This window comes from Phalaenopsis equestris, unplaced genomic scaffold (genome assembly GCF_001263595.1).
Source record: "Phalaenopsis equestris unplaced genomic scaffold, ASM126359v1 Scaffold000744, whole genome shotgun sequence".
Classification (NCBI taxonomy): domain Eukaryota; kingdom Viridiplantae; phylum Streptophyta; class Magnoliopsida; order Asparagales; family Orchidaceae; genus Phalaenopsis; species Phalaenopsis equestris.
Genome location: NW_018165184.1, coordinates 71,544 through 90,546, shown reverse-complemented (window position 1 = coordinate 90,546; position 19,003 = coordinate 71,544). Strand labels below are relative to the sequence as shown.

The window sequence follows — 19,003 nt, the reverse complement described above, 5'->3', positions numbered from 1 at the left end:
ATACATATATATATATATATGTATATATATATATTAAATCTCATGCAATTTATTCGCGCGCAGTGCCTTAGCAAAATGGGTGTCCTCCCTAGGCAAAATCGACATCCCGGACGAGCCGGTGCAGTCCGTTTTGTCATCCGGGGTCGCTCGGATGACATCGTCGACAATCGGGGCAAAAACACGTCAAAATTCAAATTTCATAACATTTCAACCTGCGATCGATCGTCTCCAAAATCTATTCAAGTCCTCGACAGATAATGGTGCAAGCGATGCGAATTGTAATATTTAAACGTGTTGACTGTCCGAATAGCAAAGTTTGTGCGCGCGAAGGTGCAAATTGTGCAAAAGGCAACCCTAAGGCTTAAAGATCCTATCGAGACTCCTTTTGGGTTCCCTCATATTGGTTTCGCCCTTCTAAGCGCTAGAAGTTGATACCACACACGCGAAACTCCAAAAGGATACAGAAGTAGATTGAATTTCTAAAATGAGGATAGTCAAAGGGAGATTTCTAAGGCTAGATCCTAAACCTTAAGAGAAAGACTAGACCTCACTAAAAAATGAGGTCAACAAAATGTAGTAAGATGCTTGATATGACAGGCCCTTCATATAATTGAGTCAATCTTAAAGTTGTCGCCCTCAACAAACGATTGTGGAGGGTGAATGAGTTTCTGCTTTAAGCATTTGGTGATAAAAATTTTTAAGTTAGATAAATTTTTTATTCTTAATAATTTGAAAATTTTTAAATTTTAGGAGAAACACTTCTAGTTGAGAACAGCTTCCAACATGGTCGTTATCGAGGAATTTTAAAAAATTGAAATATTCAAAATTATTGTTTAATTGCAACTTGTAATTTGAATATCATTGAACATCAATCCTTTCAACACAACTCCTCAAGATAAGGATCGGATTGGTTCAGTGAAAACCCAGTCCAATCAAATCTGATCCTTATCAAGAGAAGGATTAGACTGGCATAATAGAGAATCTAATCAACTTTGATCCTCAATAAAAAAAGATCAAAATGGATATATGTGGGACTTACAAACTTGCCCTATAGGCAAAGCGACCAATTCAAAAGTGAGCTAGTTATTCAAATCAAATTTTTGAAAATATAAATTTTTTAAAATGCAAGTATTTGCAAATTTTTAAAATGACTACATATCATTTGAGACATTAGATTTGAGCTTAAGCATGTGTTTAACCCACATAACATTCTCAGAAGCTTAAGTTTGAGTATGTAAGAAAACATCGAAGCACATGAAAGTATTTTCAACTATTTGGTTTGAATTGATTCTTAAAGAGGTTTGCACCCATTTCTGATTAGATTAAATATAAGCTTAAGTATTTTATAACCCACACAAAATACTTATAATTTTAAGAATTTGAAGTGATCGTCCCAGCACATGCAAGCATTTAGAGCTTATTTTATGCAAGTTCATACAAAATTCTAAGACATTACAATCGTGTGTTTAACACATTAGTCGAAACACATGCAAGTGTTTAGAGTATATTTTATGCGAGGCAGCACAATAATCTCAAACCTTACAATTGAGTATTTAGCACCTTGACCAGAGCACATACAAGCTTTCTTAGTAGTTTGCATGCACATCTTGATGTACTAATAAAATACACTAGCAAAATATTGCACAGCATTTGAATAATGTGCATTATACATGTTTCAAAGCATTAGAAATAAACCTCAAAATGTGCATATTTTAGATTTTATTATTTGCACAAATATAATAACATTAGAATATGCACAAGCATTTCACCTTGATTCTAAGATTTTCACCCTTTGTCAGCTTGTGCGTTTTTGTTGCAAATCTGGTGGTGATTGAGACGGAGAGCTAAAAATCTGATATTTTGTTGCATTTGATTTGCAATTTATTGAATTATGAATATTCAATAAGGCTTCACTTAACACCAATGTTTTAAAAGGTGTTCACATGAAGCAAGGCGTCATAAGCCCCATAGTATAAAAAAATAAGGAATATAAATATGAATATATAAAAAAAATAAACTAGTTGTGCTTAATTAAAAAATTATTAAGAGACAAAAGAACTTATACTCATTCAAATTCAAAACAAGTCTTCTAGGATTGTAATCTTCAAGATAATGAAAACTGAACTGTTCATTAAGAAAATTAATCAAATTTCTATTTTTTTTCATCTGTCAACCTATCTGAAATAATCAAGTACTCATATTTACTCGGTGTCTTTTTATGCTCTTCTAATATCTTATTGATTGTAGCAACTTCATCTTTGAGTATCCAAGTTCTTAATTCATGCAATGTAGGTGGAGTAAAACCGGGTCCAAAGTTTGCATCTGCTTCAAACATAGACATATAATATGGGTCATTGGCAACATTAAATGTCAATCCGGCTGAGTAGCAGAATCTACCAATTGCCCTACACGCTTCGTTTATTTCATATTTTTTTCCACTTGAAATTTAAAGTAGAATTCCTAGCTTGTGTTGTCATAAGAGAATCTATTGGAGCTCTAATTCTTGGTGGCCTCTGAGATAAGTCAAGAAAAGATGAATCATTAGTATTTTGACCTTCATAAATATTTGTCGTACAGCTTCTAATGTCACTTAATACACTGCCACCTTGTGCCGCGACTTTTGCAGCTTCATCTAATGCTTTATTGCATTTCTCTTGAACTTTAGTGGGGGCTTTAGTGCATGGTTTAACATCCTTGTGTATGACAGCAAGATATTGTTTCATCCTATTTATTATTCTACTACACACTTAATCGTAAAACTTACAACTGAAATAGTTTTCATTGGGTGTGTTTGTTGTATACACAATGATCAAAATGATGTGTCCTAATTTTTTCGAAATGTTTTACGCTGACTGTCGACTACTTAACGCAACCCTCCACTTTTCACATCCGGGCTTGGGACCGGCAATGACAATGTTTACAAGAGCATTAAACATCGACCATCTGATGATCTGGTTAAGAGGGTAGATGTTTTAGATTCGACTTATGTTAAGAAAGACAGAGGTAGACCTAGGAAGACTTGGGCTTATTGTAAAAAAAAATGATCTTAATTTATTAGAACTAAATGAAAATATGACACTAAATAGAACGCAATGGAGAAAAAAGATTCATGTAGCCGACCCCACGTAGTGGGATTAAGGCTTTGTTGTAGTTGTTGTTGTTGTTGTTGTTGTTGTGGGTGTGCTTGTTGTATATTACCATGCAAAGTCCTTGCTGGTGCGACTACCACCGGTCAAACAATCCCCCGCTTCCATTACAAGTCAATAACTAACCTTACATATTAAAATAAAAAAAATCAAATCAAATCCACCTTTAGCAGATATGAAAATTTTTTTTATGAGTTAATGGATTGTGTGATCTCTAAGAAACATGAAAAAAAAAAAAATCAAACTTACAGTTTAGTGTAGCTACAGTGCAATTACTGTAGCCACAGTGAAATAATCCATTAATAACTTGTAAACCAAAAAAAAAGTGCACATCTATTTGCTTAACAAATCAATCGGGTTGTTGAAGAAAAGCAAATGTTATGGGAGATGGGGGAATCGATTGCGTGCATGACGAAGCAGAAGGAGGGATCGCCTATGTGCAAGAGCAAAGTAGGCTTCGGAATTACCTGTTGCGGGATCACCTACGTGCGAGGGATGAAGCGGATGACGGCGCAGACGACTGCAGGATCATCTATGACTTTGCGTGCGATCTGACTTTGCGAGCAATGAAGAAGCAGAGGGTTGATGGAGATCTTCTGTGTGCGGGAGACACTTGAATTGGCGTGAATCAAATAGGTCTACAAAATTAAGGATTTATTCATTTTTATTCGATTAATAAATGGGGTGATCGCCTCGTTTGGCACAACTTTCACTCTGTGGGTAGAAAGCGTCCCGACCGTAAGCCCCGTGAGATTTACGCCCCCCTCGTGGGCTAGAGGCAAAATGACTTATGCCTCACGACAAGACGCACCCCAGAAACACCTTCTTAAACGTAGGTTAGCACTTAGATAAGCACACTGCATCTAATTATTCCAATTCATTTGACGTGCTATATATTACATTTTGAAAGTATGTTCTACTTTCATTTAACATTTAAATATACCCTCACATATTTGTAGTGTATGATTATAAAAATTCTGATTAATACGTAGAAAACTCCAATTGCACTTGTAGGTTCAACACAAGTTTCATTTGAACTCGTAAATGTCATCAAGTCCTCTGCTATTTTATGAGCTTATTTTCAATTCTAATCCACCCTTATTTGTATGATATTCTAAATATTAAATATCATTTTAATTTTGTATCTTTTTTTTTTTTTTTTAGTCACTTTTGTGCTTAACAAGTCCTATTAAATTATGTTCTTTGATTCTGTCCAGACCAAATGTTAACAACCTTCTGGCATCATCCCAACGTAGGGAGCAACTTCAAGAAAGTTGGGTTTGCCTATCGGGCTACGAAAAACGTGTATGGATGGTGTAAACACAACAGCTGCAAACATCACAACCCGATCTTCATCCCTACCATGCTACGAAAAGTGTGTATAGGATACATGAATAAGAATTCACATATTTCCCCATAGCGCAACAAAAACCACGCTACGAAAAGCATGTATAGGATTCTGCTCATCACGCCAAACACACAACAATTGAGATTTGGGAGATCATGAGTTGCAAATTTTATATCTTCCATGCAAGGTTGATGATAAAGAATTTGGCAAGTTTAGATATGAATCACAATATTTTCTATCCTTTTTTCACTGATTTCCTTTTCTTAGAGAGAGGGGAAGGGGTTGGTTGTTTGGAAGTAAGAGAGCAAGGAAGACTTCCCTTCCTCTCTGCCTAGAGAGAGAAACAGTGCTTGAGAGGTGGATAGAGCATTTGAGTGAAAAGAGACGGCTTTCTCTATTTTGTAGAGAAAATGGTGGCTATTGAGGTGGGTTTATGGTGTGATGGGCCGATGTCACATTTCACTGGAGAGATGAGTGTGAGTAACAGCCGACAGATTTTTCCAATTGGGATGTAGCACGTGTGATTGAGTGGAGTTGTGAAGGTGATGAGGTGAACTTGAAGAAGCGGAGCTGCTCTCGTGATCGGTTTCACATGCATATCATTACAGCATAGGGGAGAACTGTTTGCAAAAAGGAATAGAGGAAGTGTTGGCTGGGGCAGAGATGAACCAGCTGGAGAGGTTCAGCAAGATGGCAAAAGGGGAGGGCACATAAAGTAAAAACCAAAGTGCGGTGATAATTACAACGTTATTGTGATTCAGTCAAATGGAAAGAGGTGGAGCTCAGTTCTTGCATGAACGTGAGTGAGAGGATGTTCAAGTAGGAGAGCTGAATGGGAGGCGTCGAATGGGGAAAATGTTGGTGCAAGCTGCAGGCGTGTGTGAACAAAGAGAGAAAAGGCTCAGGAGCTGCTCATTTAGCTACAAGCATGGAGGCATTGGGTTGGAGTGAAGGAGTAGGTTATCTTGTTGGTTGGGGTCAGCGGATGCTCGGGATCAAGTGCTGAAAAGGAGACAGCCGGAGTGGGTGGTTGATGTTGGAGGTAGGAGAAAAAGAGAGATTAGCGGAAGGGAGAGCTCAGCACGTGTAACTTGAGAGAAGCACTAATGGGAGTTCAGGATAGCAATGAGAGGAGTTACATTTCTCGGATAACATGATGAGAGAGGCGAGAGCAAGGTGGACTGGGGAAGGAGCTTGCCGGCTGTGAGATGCAAATGGGGAGAGCCTAAGTGAGGAGCTAGCAAGTACGGAGGAGTTCGCGTAGGAGGATGAGTTGCATGAATGGGAAGCTAGAGCTGAAGGGAATGGGTTATCATATTATTTCCTTTTATTTTTTTTATTTTTTTTTTAATGTGAGGTGACAAATTTAGATTGGAGGAGGTGGACGGGAGCATATGGGTTGAAGATTGATTGGAATGTTGCTTAGCAGAGAAGAAATGGAGAGGGTTTAAAAGTTCTTTATTTCTAAATGTTTTTTTTAATATAAACGTCAATTTACCTGTCATCGACTAATGTACCAAATCCTAACAGTATGGGCATCCTCCCTAGGCAAAGTTGACATTCCGGACATGCTAGTGCTGTACGTTTTCCAATCAGAGGCCGTTTGAGCAAATTTTGGTGGCAGTCGAGACAAATCGGGATTAGATTAAGCACATCATGTTGAAGGTCCGTCATTTGCTTCATGGTTGCTCCTTTCGAGCATGTAAGATAACTTCTTAAATAATTTTGATACCTTGAAAACATCGACAAAGTCTGATTCATGGTTTGAGGCATCTTTGGGTGGTTTTGACAACATTTGAAATGATTTAGCTTTGATCCATGAGTTGTCACAGTTGTTGCTCGCTGTTTTCTCTGAAATTGATCGAGCCATATCATATACAGATATGGAGGTCAACATTCAAATGTGAAGTGCACATTAACCAAGTCCTTTATAAAGCATAATCATTATTTTTTGTATCAATCTCTTATCTAGGATGTACTTTTTATTGAAAAAAGAACTGAATAGTTCCCATATTATTAACAAGGGAACAAAATAATCACAGACTACGTAAAAGAGCAATTCAATCTCTAGGCTATTTAAATGAAGACTAAAATAGCCATCAAACTATTTAAATAGGTACAAGGGGATCATTTTGATTCTTATTTAAATTGTTGAGAACAAAATGATCTTTTACATAATTTAGGATCATTTCGATCCCCTACAAATAGTCAGGGATTATTTTGGCCATTTTCTCAACTTTTAACTTAAAATACCTGAAGATGTACATTTCATAAGCTTTTTAGTAAAATATTCATTATTGATTTTATAGTGTCTTATCTTACAACTCCCAACCATTGCAACTTTATTATCATAAAAATGTTAAACTGATTGTAGTTGATTTTGTGTAATTTTTTGAGAACTATAAATTACATCATTTGCCCACAACTAATGTTTTTGCTAGTACTAGGGAAGCTACATGCCTAAATATGTACATTTTGTAAGCTTAAAATAATCTTTTACATAGTCTGGGATCATTTTGATCTCCTACAAATAGTCGAGAATCATTTTGATCTTTTTCTCAATTTTTATCTTAACAAACCTAAAGATGTACATTTAGTAAGCTTGGTTGGAAAATTTTCCATTATCAATTTTATAGGGTCTTATCTTACAACTCTCAAACATCACAACTCCATGACCCTAAAAATGTTAAACTAATTGTAGTTGATTTTATGTGTGGTTTTCTAGGAAAATAAAAATTACATCGCTACCCACAACAATGTACTTTGCTAGTTTTAGGGAAGGTACATACAAAATCTCAAAAAAAGTCCCAAGTTCACTGGTTATATGCTTCAAAGTAAGCATCAGGCAAAAAAGATGTCTAGCAATATATTTAAATATTTCCCTTTTACATTCTATAACATCAAAACCTTTTCTAAAGATCCCTATACCCTTGGTTTATCCTTGGTAGATGGTCTATGTTGGTATGTAGATTTTAAACCTTTTCTAAAGATCCCTATACCCTTGGTTTATTGGTAGATGGTCTATGTTGGTATGTAGATTTCTTCTCAAATTTCCTCGTCTTTTGTGATTGGAAATGCAAAATCCCTATTACAACCATATAATATTAAATTCAAGGCTGCCAAGTGACACCCATAATTCTTGAATTATTTTTTTTCAGATTTCAAAGTCATCTATTAAAATATTTCCCTTTTACATACTATAACATCAAAACCTTTTCTAAAGTTCCCTATACCCTTGGTTTATCCTTGGTAGATGGTTTATGTTGGTATGCAGATTTCTTCTTATATTTCCTCGTATTTTGTGATTGAAAATGTAAAATCACTATTACAACCATATGATTTTAAATTCAAGGCTGCCAAGTGCCACCCATAATTCTTGAATTATTTTTTTCAGAGTTCAAGGTCATCTTAGTTGAATTTAAGACGGAACACTGAACAGTGAACTGTATTATATCCAGCAAACATGCCAAGAAATCATAATTTAAACCTCATATTATGTCCAACTGGAAAGCTCATCTTATTGAGCAAGTTCCTACCGCACACGTACTACTTTTGCACAATGCAATAACCAATATATATACTATTTTAAAATGGTAATTGATGCTAATTTTATGGCTTATCATCAGTTATAACCACCTTAACTTCATTAGCTCAGTTCTTTATAGGCACGTATATGGTCAAATTCAAATGTAAGTTGTGAAAATAATTGCCATCATATATGTACATGTCAAAGTTTCCAACAAAAAATAAAAATACCCTAGTAATAAAGTTCAGTCCCAACCTTCCATCACTAATCCTTTCCACAAAAGAATCACTAAGGCTCGCAAAATCCTTCTAACATAATTGAAGATACAAATTAAGTCTATTGTCTATCTTAATCATTTTTAAAACTCTAATTCCATAGGTTTTCTAGTTAGCTTAGCCAGGGTAAGCTATTCAAGATAATCGAATAACTAACAATCAACATATACCATTCAAATCCAAATTAAGTCTATTCTCTGTCTTAATCATTGCATCAACATTTTGGAGATACAATCGAAAGCTATGCACTCACATGTAGCACTTAATAATCAAACTGAAACTCAAGCATTGGAATGTAGATTACAAGAAGCGATTCCTTGATTCTTTGGTAGTCATTGAATTATCCCCTATTATTGTAAAGCTTTACTTGGTGTTGACAATATTATAGTATCAAAGTTATATCAAAACATACAAAAATAATGGTCCAACAAATCTATAGAATATATTAAGAAATCTTACTCACATCAGGAACAAATTAATAAAGATCACACTTGGCTAAAATGATATCTTTGATATTTCTTGATCATTAGAGTAATATGCTCGCTCAATCTAGAATCAAATCGTTGGACCTCTTGCCACCAACAAATAAATTATCCATCTTAATACCATAAAGTTTTCCTACAAAATCAGAAATTTTTCCTACAAAATCACCTTGTTCAACAATTGTAGCCTACAAATAATCATAGTGACCATCATTCTTTTAAAAAATGAAAAAATTAAATCTATTAAAGTGTTAATCCAATAAAACCGTCCAATAATTTCTGAAGTTACTATAGTGCCCATATGGTCAATAACATGATCAACCTCAAATTCTAGAGGAAGCCAAGATGTTCATTCAGAAAAAGCCAGCAAAGTTTGTTGTTTGTTGTACCTATATTAGTCCCATTCTTGTTATATAACAACAAATCGTCAGGGAACAAAATTGCTGCAAAGGTTTTGCTTCAATCTACAAGCAACAAAAAGCCGAACACACTAAGGTCAACATTATATCCCATCTCCTTATTGTCCAATGGAATGTGGTTTAAACAAAAAATAATAACAATATAAAGATAGTGGGCCCCATAGCATCATTGCTTCTTCCATTTACTTGTTCAAACATTGATGCAAGTCATTACATACAGAAATGCCCAAGTTGTTTGCTTCCCTCCAGCTGATGTGACTCAGAAGAGGGCAACAAAACTCAACCTATCACAGTGACCAGAGTGATGTCCTGAGCATGTCAAAGCTGTAAGTCATCCGACGATTGTGTAAGCCCCTCCCAGTAATGCAAGCCATTGTACTTTTAGCCCAGCACAGTTACCGGTGATGAAGAAATCTCTTCTCGAACTGGATCAAAGATCAACATAGAGGTGCAATCATTTGATCAAATCAAACATTTATGGCAAAGAGGTCTTCAAACTATGGTTTGATGAATAACAACAGTGCAAATAGTGGTCTCCGCTCTCGGTAGAATCAAAGAACAGTGATAATAAGTTTTCACGGTCATCTGATCCAAGATCAACAACCCTTAAACTCAACGAAACTAAAATCAACAGTTAATTCAAACTTTATTCCCACATTAGTGTGTGAAAGAGAAAACTATCGTGAAGTAGGATAAAAGATGATAGTAGTGTGGAGAACTGAATGTGGCGGGTTCTACTGCTACTTGCAGCAAAATTTGGCAGTAAAATTTGGTGAGGACATCAAGTAGAGCGGCGATTAAGGAGATGATTTGTCAATGATATTAATGATGGGAAATGGAAAAAGCATTCATCAATTGTGGGGCCAGCTTGAACGATGAAGGCATGAGGTGAAGATGTGGTTTGTACAGGGAGTGTAAGCAAGTTTTCTCAATGAGGTCAAGAAAAGGAGATTAGGGCATCACATGAAGAGAGTTCAAAAGGAGGGAGCAGAAATGCATCAGTGAGAAGATGGCAGAGAATGGAAGATATAACAAGAGAGGGAAAACGCCGATGTACAAAATCATAGGAGGTGTGATTTGTGATGTTGGAGGGGTGCAAGCAAGTGTTCTCAATGAGTTCAAAAAAAGGAGATTAGGGACATACAATTTTATCCAAAAGTAACAAACATAAAACATTAATTATCAACCTTAAACAAACACTGAATTTAAAATTAAGCTAATGATAAATTAATCCACCATAATCACAAGCAAAACATTATAATTCAAGTCAACAACAATTTTTAAACAAATAATTTACATACCATAAAACATGCTACAAATGTTCTTTCGAAGCATGTAGTAGAGGTTTGAAAAAGAATCCTCCCAATCTTGTTGTCTTTGTGATAAAAATTCTGTTTCTACATTACAAACAGAAACAATATACAATATGTTAATATAGCAGTTTAAACAAAAAGATAAGGAGCTATAGGTGAAGTGAAAAAACCTCCTTTTGTAGCGGATAAAGTCATTGCAATAATGATGGAAGTAGGCAATAGAGATTGCGGAAATGCCCAAGATTGAATAGCTTTAGAATACATGACTTCAGTAGGTGTACCGTGTCCTAGTTTACAAGCAGTTTGTTGGTCCGTGTTGGAAAGATAATTATAAGTGTGTTGCTCACTTTCAAAGAAAGCAGGGGTAGCATTTACTCTGTGACACCTAAAAGAGATTGGCGGTTAGAAGAAAAAATCCACCATGATTTGTATAATAAAATGGAAAAATAAAAACAGTAGTGGAACTACATAGCAAATAAAATTTGTAACTAAGAAGCATACGAAGCTCAAACATAACTTCAATACAAAATGAAGTTTAATTATAACCCTTTCCAAACACTACTTTAACAAATGATTATACAAAAGTGCTTGATAAATTGAAACCCTGAATCAAAGAAATACATGATGGTAATACCTTGCACATGAAAAATCCTATTTTATTAGTATGCAAACACTCATAGCAACACATTAAACTATTTGAAACAATAAAATGACTGTGTCAAACATATTTACTTTTAATTTATTGGCATATCGATATGAATATTGTGTTTCATGCTAGCATGGTAAAATTATAGGAGAGGGTAATTGAACATAGGTTAAGACGTGATACAATGAGAGGTTTGATGGAGTTTTGTATACTAGCATGGTAAAATTATAGGAGAGGTTGCTGGATTTTTGCAAACACTCTTAATCAGTTTGGATTTTTGTAGGGCAAGTCTACTATGGATGTCATACATTTATTGAGAGGTTTGATGGGGAAGTACAGAGAGAGAAAAGAGGATTTAGATATGATTTTTATTGATTTAGAAAAAACATATGATAAGCTTCCAAGATAACTTTTTTGGAGAGTTCAAGAAAAGAAAGGTGTTGATACAACTTATATTAAAGTCATTAAAGATATGCATAAATAATAAAGATATTACTTATGTTCGAATAGAAGGAGGATTGACCAAGTATTTTTCTATTTCAGTTGGATTACATCAAGGGATTACATCAAGGATCATAAGCCCATATCTATTTGCTTTAGTTATGGATGCTCTTACTGGGAATATACAACAAGATGTACCTTTGTGTATGTTTTTTGTTGATAATATCCTTCTAGTCGATAAGACGAGAGGAGTTCAGGAAAAACTTCAATTATGGAGGTCTACATTGGGATCTAAAGGCCTTCGTTTGAGTAGATCTAAAACTGAATACATGAAATATAATTTTATTAGTAGTAGCTCTAGTGGCATGGTTGTATGGGTGATATAATTTTATTAGTAGTAGCTCTAGTGGCATGGTTGATAAAATCATTAAAAGCTGTGAACGTTTTAGATATCTTGGGTCTACTGCTAAAAGGTGTGAACGTTTTAGATATCTTGGGTCTACTATTCAAAGTGATGGTGATATAGATGGGGATGTTCTTAGTAGAATTCAGGTTGGTTGGTTGAAGTGGAGGAATGCATCAGGCCTATTGTGTGATAGAAAAGTATCGCTTAAACTTGAAGAAAAATATTATAAGATGGAGATGAGACTTACAATGCTTTATAGTGTAGAATTTTGGCCTTTAAAAAAGAAGCATAAAACTAAGTTAAGTGCTGTTGAGATGAGAATTCTTAGGTGGACGAGTCACTTAACATTTAGAGACAAAATGTAAAACGAATCTATCAATGAAATGGTTAGTGTAGCTCCAGTTGCACACAAGATTAAGAAGAGTCATCTTAGATGGTTTGGTCACATAAAACATCAACTATCTGATAATCCGATTAGGAGAGTAGATATTTTAGATTCAACTTATGTTAAGAAAGGCAGAGGTATACCTAAAAATGCTTGGGCATATTTTATAAAACATGACCTTAATCTTTTAGAATTAAATAAAAATATGACACTCAATAGGACAAAATGGAGAAAAAAGATTCATGTAGCCGACCCCACTTAGTGGGATAAAGGTTTGTTGTTGTTGTTGTATGTTAGCATGGTAAAAATTAGAATCTTGTGCCTTCACATTTTTATTTTGGTAACTGCCAAACTACCAAGACTAAGAGACCTCTCATTTGACGAGTTATGTTGTCTGCACCAATTATATAAATCATCACGCTTATTATCCATTTTCTCATTCTTTGCATAAAATGTTGAGAAGCATCAAATATTGATACATTATGCCTCCTGATAATGGTCATCACTAGGAAGTCACTGGTGATTGATGATACAACTTCTAGAGCATGTGTGTTGAAATGTCGGGCAAATTGTCTAATTGTATGGCTAGTATTCTTAGATTGTCAACATGATGAGTTATATGTTGTGTTCCTTTTTAGATTGTAAGGATTGTCAAGAGTTACAAATCTCCTTAGTTTGTTTACGTGTAGAGATGCAAATGAATCAACACTTAACGAGCAACTCAAACTCGGCTCGATTAATACTCAATCAACTTTGTTCAAACAAGTAAATAAACAAATTTAAATTCTTTTATAAATTTGAAGGTTAAATAAACCAAGTTTAAACATAGTCTGAATTATTTATTTATAATTAAAAATAAACTTTTTTATTGTTCAAGAAGTAATTTGATGCATGCTCGATATTAAGCTAAATGATAACTAATAAAAAAATTTTGATTTAGGACTTATTTAATTGCATATTTAATAATAAAATATTATAATTTAATATCAATAATATTTTAGGATTAATTACTAATTATATAATTATGTTATTAATTAACCCAATAGATTAACTTAGTACATCATTATTTACCATATTTGATCCATCAAGCCTCTTTATAATAATTAATTTATCATCATATAAATATATAATATATATTTATTAATAAAAAAATTTACATTAATTATGTAATAGTATATATGATTTTTGCCCTTCCATAGGCCATGATTCGTTCAGCACTCAGCAACCTATCCCCCTCTTCCCTTTCCGAAGTCTCGCCTTGCATATTTCATTTTTATTACCCTTCGAGTAGACTATGATTCACTCATACAAAATATTTCATATCTAGGTAAGCATTCATAAATTTTTTTTAGCTTTTGATTTTTTTTTCTAATTAATTTATTTGTCATTAGAGGACATGCATATTAATTTAATCTAATTTTTTTTCTTACTTATTTCAATTGCTAATACTTATTTATGTTAATTTATTGCAAGAAAGCTTGCTTGCAACATTAGTTTGCCAAAAAGACCTCTTCATCTTTTTTTTTTCTTTTTTTTTCTTTTGTTTTATTTTTTTGCTAATGAACTAAGACCTCAAAAGAAACTGACATGCCTACCATTCAACTTAAACATTGTAGACGGCAAGGGAAAAACGTCGAAGTCATGGTGGAAACCATGCGTCCTAGAATTATTTCAAGATTCCATTATTTTTCTCTATTAGGATTATCCAAGGCCTATGTTTCTATGGCATCATCATAATCTCAGATAACCTATCCAAAAGCCTTAACAAATTACCAAAAGAATCAGGCTCCCAAAATGCTCCCGGGTAACCAAAATAAATAGAGCATATCTTACAGAAACATAAAGCATATCATATGTTATGCACAAAAGTCAACAAAGAAATCAAAATATACAAGATTAACCCAAATGTATCTTACAGTACATACATCCCACTCAAAGTGTTTAAATCAAATAAATGGGTATCATCAGCATATTATGGTATTTTTCTACTTTGTCTAAAGTCACACAATTGAACTGTCCGTTTAATAGGTCATAGTTTATATTCATGGGGCCAAGCATGCCATATAGTAAGCCTTGGGGTCTTTTTTGTCAGCTTGGGTGTGCTCTCTCTTTTTCTGTGGATTACAAAATCACAAATAAGCTCCAGGGCTATAAAATTTTTAAAAGATCCTAAAATTGATTCAAATGCCTTAAATTAGGAAATTGTCAAAATTCTTTAGGCTTCTAATGATTTCACAGGGGACCATATAAGTTTTAAACGATATAAAAAGAGCCCTGATCCTTATAAAAGTAAATAAAATGCATCAAGCACTACTTTTAAAAGTTTAAAAAAAAATACTTGACTATTAAAAATCAGTAAAATGAAGCAAGGACACAAAATTGCTGGAAATGGTCACAGCTTTTTTAGAAGTTTCAAAATGCCCTTCATGGATAAAAATTACCCAAATAGCCCAATTCATGGTGATATATAACCATTAGCTGATTTTAAGGATACAGACAGTTGCCATTTTTACATAACCTAGTTCAAGAAAGGCTGAGACAACCTTCAAAACATTTGGTGGTTATTTTATTTTTCTTTCATAAATTTGAGCTTTGCGAATAGCATGGACAATTTACCATATTTATAGAAGAAGTGAATAACATATTTAAATATTTGTGTTGTTCTTTGTGTAATGTTGAAAGTTTAGGTGTGAGCTTTGCGAATACATAAGATTTGTGTTCTCTATTCGGTTTAAGGTATGCATTACATGCTATTTTGTTTGGAGGTTGCTCAGTTTGGGGTTTGGTTGGTTGTGATTGTCGTTGCTCTGTTTGGGGTTTGGTTGGTTGTGATTGTCATGCTCTGTTTGTGATTTTATTGGTTGTGGTTAGGCTTTCTCTGGCTAGGGTTTTATTGGGTGTGGTTGCTCTGGTTTGGGCTTGCTTGACTATGATTAGGGTTGCTTTGGTTGACGTTTGGTTGGTTGTTATTGGATTTGTGTTGGTATTGGTTATATTTCTAGGTTGACTTAGTATGACTTTCGGATTTTGCGGTGTATAATCCATGATGTGTGAGGAGAAAACATGATCTGGTAATTTATTTTTACATACAAGGCATCTTGCCTACGCATTGAAAAATGTATTTCATTTTTTTAAAGTTGGTACAACGATCGTTTTTATGTGATACGAAAATATTTAGGTTATATAAATGCAAAATATAGTATGCAAGTAAATGCTTCATCTTGTATTGAAGTATATGAGCATTGCTGGTTTTTAAATATATATTTGGATGGTTGCATAGATACAAGTTAACTCTAATGCATTCATATAACTATTTCTCATTTTCGTGGCTATGTGGTTTTCCACCTTGTCTGCATTTATAATCATGTTGTTATATTTATTATTGTAATAGCATCGTGCATGACATATGTAATGTGGGTTTCGACGGCATATGGGTTTCGACGGCATGTGGGTTTTTGTAATGTAATGTAGAGCAATGATTAAAAAAATTAAAGAGCTCAACTAATCACTATTTGTGATTCATATGATTGTCCTCACTTATTTGCAAACATTGGATGTCGTACCACAGATACTACCTGGACTTAAAGGCTGCACCATAGATATTATTCGGTCTTAAAGCCCGTGCGACACTGTCAACCACAGATACTACTTGGCCTTAAAGCTCGCACGACACAGTCAACCAAGGATACTACTTGGTCTTAAAGTCTACACAACACAATCAACCATAGATACTACCTAATCTTAAAACTCACACGATATAGTCAACCACCAATATTATTTGGTCTTACAACACCCCCAACACACTCATCCATAGATACTCATTGGTCATACAACACACCCAACAAACTCGATAAAAAATATTACCTAGTTTTGCAACCACAGTTTATGTAATTACCGAAAGTAGTTGATAATACTGAATGGTGCAATCGTCGTTAAATTGATCTCACTAAGCTCTAATTTGATATTTTATTTCAACTTATTTAATTACTTTTTAATTATATGCGATAATTTCCTCTAAATGTTTTATATTCTTGGCACACTAGATGAGAAAACAAAAGGAATATAGCATATCAGCTAATTGGAAGAAGAGGAAAAGATTCTAGTTAGTGATTTATGCTTGAAAGAGAGAAATAAGCAATAGACTAATCACGCATTTCAATAAAAAATGTTGGCAAAACGCTAAAAAATTTCAAAACAAAAAAAGGAATACTATATGATAGCACTTAGTTGAAGAACAAATGGGAACCAACTTAAAAAAAGATTGAAAAATTGTGAAAGGTGTTAAAGAGGGTAACTAGATTATGTTGGGACCCTGTTAAGAAAACAGTTGATGCGTCTGAGTGGTAGAAAGAAAACAATTTTAGTAACTAGAAAATATTATATGAATTCTTTATATTCTCATATCAATTAAACTATAATTCTATCAATTATAGGTCCTGCCCAATGCAAAAAAATCAGGATATTGGACATAGACCCTAAGAAACTTGATTTTATATTTCTTAGTGTTGTGGCTATAAGCTCCAATGTTTGGACTACAACACAGAACTTTCCCCCGAAATTGGATGAAGGAGAATATGCTCATTCAAATGAAGTCCATGAAGAAGCACCGTAGGAGAGGGAAAAATGTGAATCAAATCATTCTAAAAACTCTGCACCCTCCACCCAGAAGTGCAAAAAAAAATGAAGGGCGGAGCCCAACATTTTTCAAAGCAGATTTCACAGCTCATTACGACCTGCATCAGTATGATGTTCAGTGCTCGCACGCTATTCCAAAATACCCAACTAACAAAAATCGTCAAGCTAATGGACTCCATCCCTGAGATATTCGATGATATCTCGCTATATTTATTTGTTATATAACTTCTAGATAATCAAATAAAGTGGGAAACTTTCATTATGATAGTATCGGAATGGAAGATTCCTTATCTCCACAATTTTTTAAACAATTAGTCGATTTAATTTTAGTATTTTTAATTTTATTTTCTAAATAGTATGTAATAATTTGAACTTTCATGTGGAACAATATCCTGTGTTGTATTTATGTGACATTTGATAATGTATGTTTTGCACAAACTACAGAACTTTATTTGTGTTTTGATCACTTATAAACTAGCTTGTTATTTTTTTGTATATTCTAACATATATAAAATAGTTAGATGGACTAATTAAATGAAAATGAAATTATAAAAACAATGCAACGAACAACAATTTTGACTACAACAATATATTTTATCAATAAAACTATCAGACATATTTGTGCCAGACACCGTGTGCATCATCCTCATTTATGGATGACAAATGGATTGGTGAGCTACTTCTAAATCATTCGGAAAAAATTCATATGTTTCGGATGTCAAGAAATTTTTTTGTGATTTGTTGGATGAATTGGAGAATAATTATAATTTATATGGATCGTCCCGATTTACGGTTACAAAAATACTATCTATGAATTTATATACCGTCACAAAATGAGTTATTTGTGCCGCTTCCAAGCAATTCCAACATTCAAGCGAGGCGATCAATGATTATTTCAATATTAGGGTTAACTCTTTGGTTAGAATTTCAAAGCCATTGATCATACTTTTGGCATACCCTAAGAGAAATCCATAACAATACGAAATACATGTCATTCTTTAAATATTAATTGCATTATCAATTTAATTTGTATACATGTTTTATCAAAAAAATTATCATGAATATTTTAAATAAGATTATATAAGCGCAATTGATGACACAAATGCTGATGCACATGTTGGGAAGAGCGATAAAATTGCATATATCGGACGTTATAGATTGACAATACATAATATCTTAGTTGTTTGCGACTTCAACATTTGTTTTACCTTCTTAATAGTCGTGGAAGGGAGTGCTCATGATTGTCCATATTTTAATTTGTTATTCGACGGCGTGAATACAAATTTCCAATTACTCTACCCGATTAGTACATCAATGATAGTATATGAGGAGTTATGTTTAAAGTGATATCCTAATAATTTCATTAATCATTGAAATATTACCTCATTGATTTCGGATATCTCACGTAATGAGATTTCTTAAAACCATTTCCTGATAATAGATATCACTTTCATAATTTTGAGTACATCAGCAAAGTGATAATTACGAAATATTATCGAGAGCATTCAACATATGAAAAAAGTAGGTCATACCCTAAAATATGTCGATAAGAGGTATCACTTTCCTAGTTTTGAGTGCATCAGACAAATGATAATTACAAAGTATTATCGAGAGAGCATTCGACATATGGAAAAAAGTGGGTCATACTCTACAATATGTCATCGTACATATCTGTAGAAGCATTTGAACATTGGGCAAGATAATCATTACTTGAGGAAGAATTTAGGTTGAATGACTTCAACACACTCGATATGGAAGGTGTTAAGGAGATGATCAAGTTAAGCAGAGATTACAGATGCATTCGTTAATTGATCGAGTATATGTAACTATTGTTTTGTAGTAGATGTTTATTATTTTAGATGTATTGAGGATTGATTTCTGTCTTCCATGTTTTAAAATTTTAATTTTTAAGGTTATAACATTAGAGTGGCATATTTTTTTGTGCTTTTTCTTCTGATTATGAACTTTTTTTTTTGTTTTA

The 19,003-nt window shown here is 33.7% G+C and overlaps 1 protein-coding gene across 2 annotated transcripts in view; it reads right to left on the bottom strand.

The window, feature by feature from the left end:
• LOC110030622 (protein downstream neighbor of Son-like) overlaps nucleotides 1-19,003 on the bottom strand; it is a 41,856-nt gene that overhangs the window by 10,282 nt on the left and 12,571 nt on the right. For both annotated transcript variants that reach the window (XM_020733425.1, XM_020733424.1), the window contains 2 exons: nucleotides 10,680-10,894; nucleotides 10,498-10,593 (listed from right to left, as the gene is read on the bottom strand). In XM_020733425.1, the coding sequence (XP_020589084.1) occupies nucleotides 10,498-10,593; nucleotides 10,680-10,894 (311 nt within the window). The remainder of the gene's footprint in view (nucleotides 1-10,497; nucleotides 10,594-10,679; nucleotides 10,895-19,003) is intronic.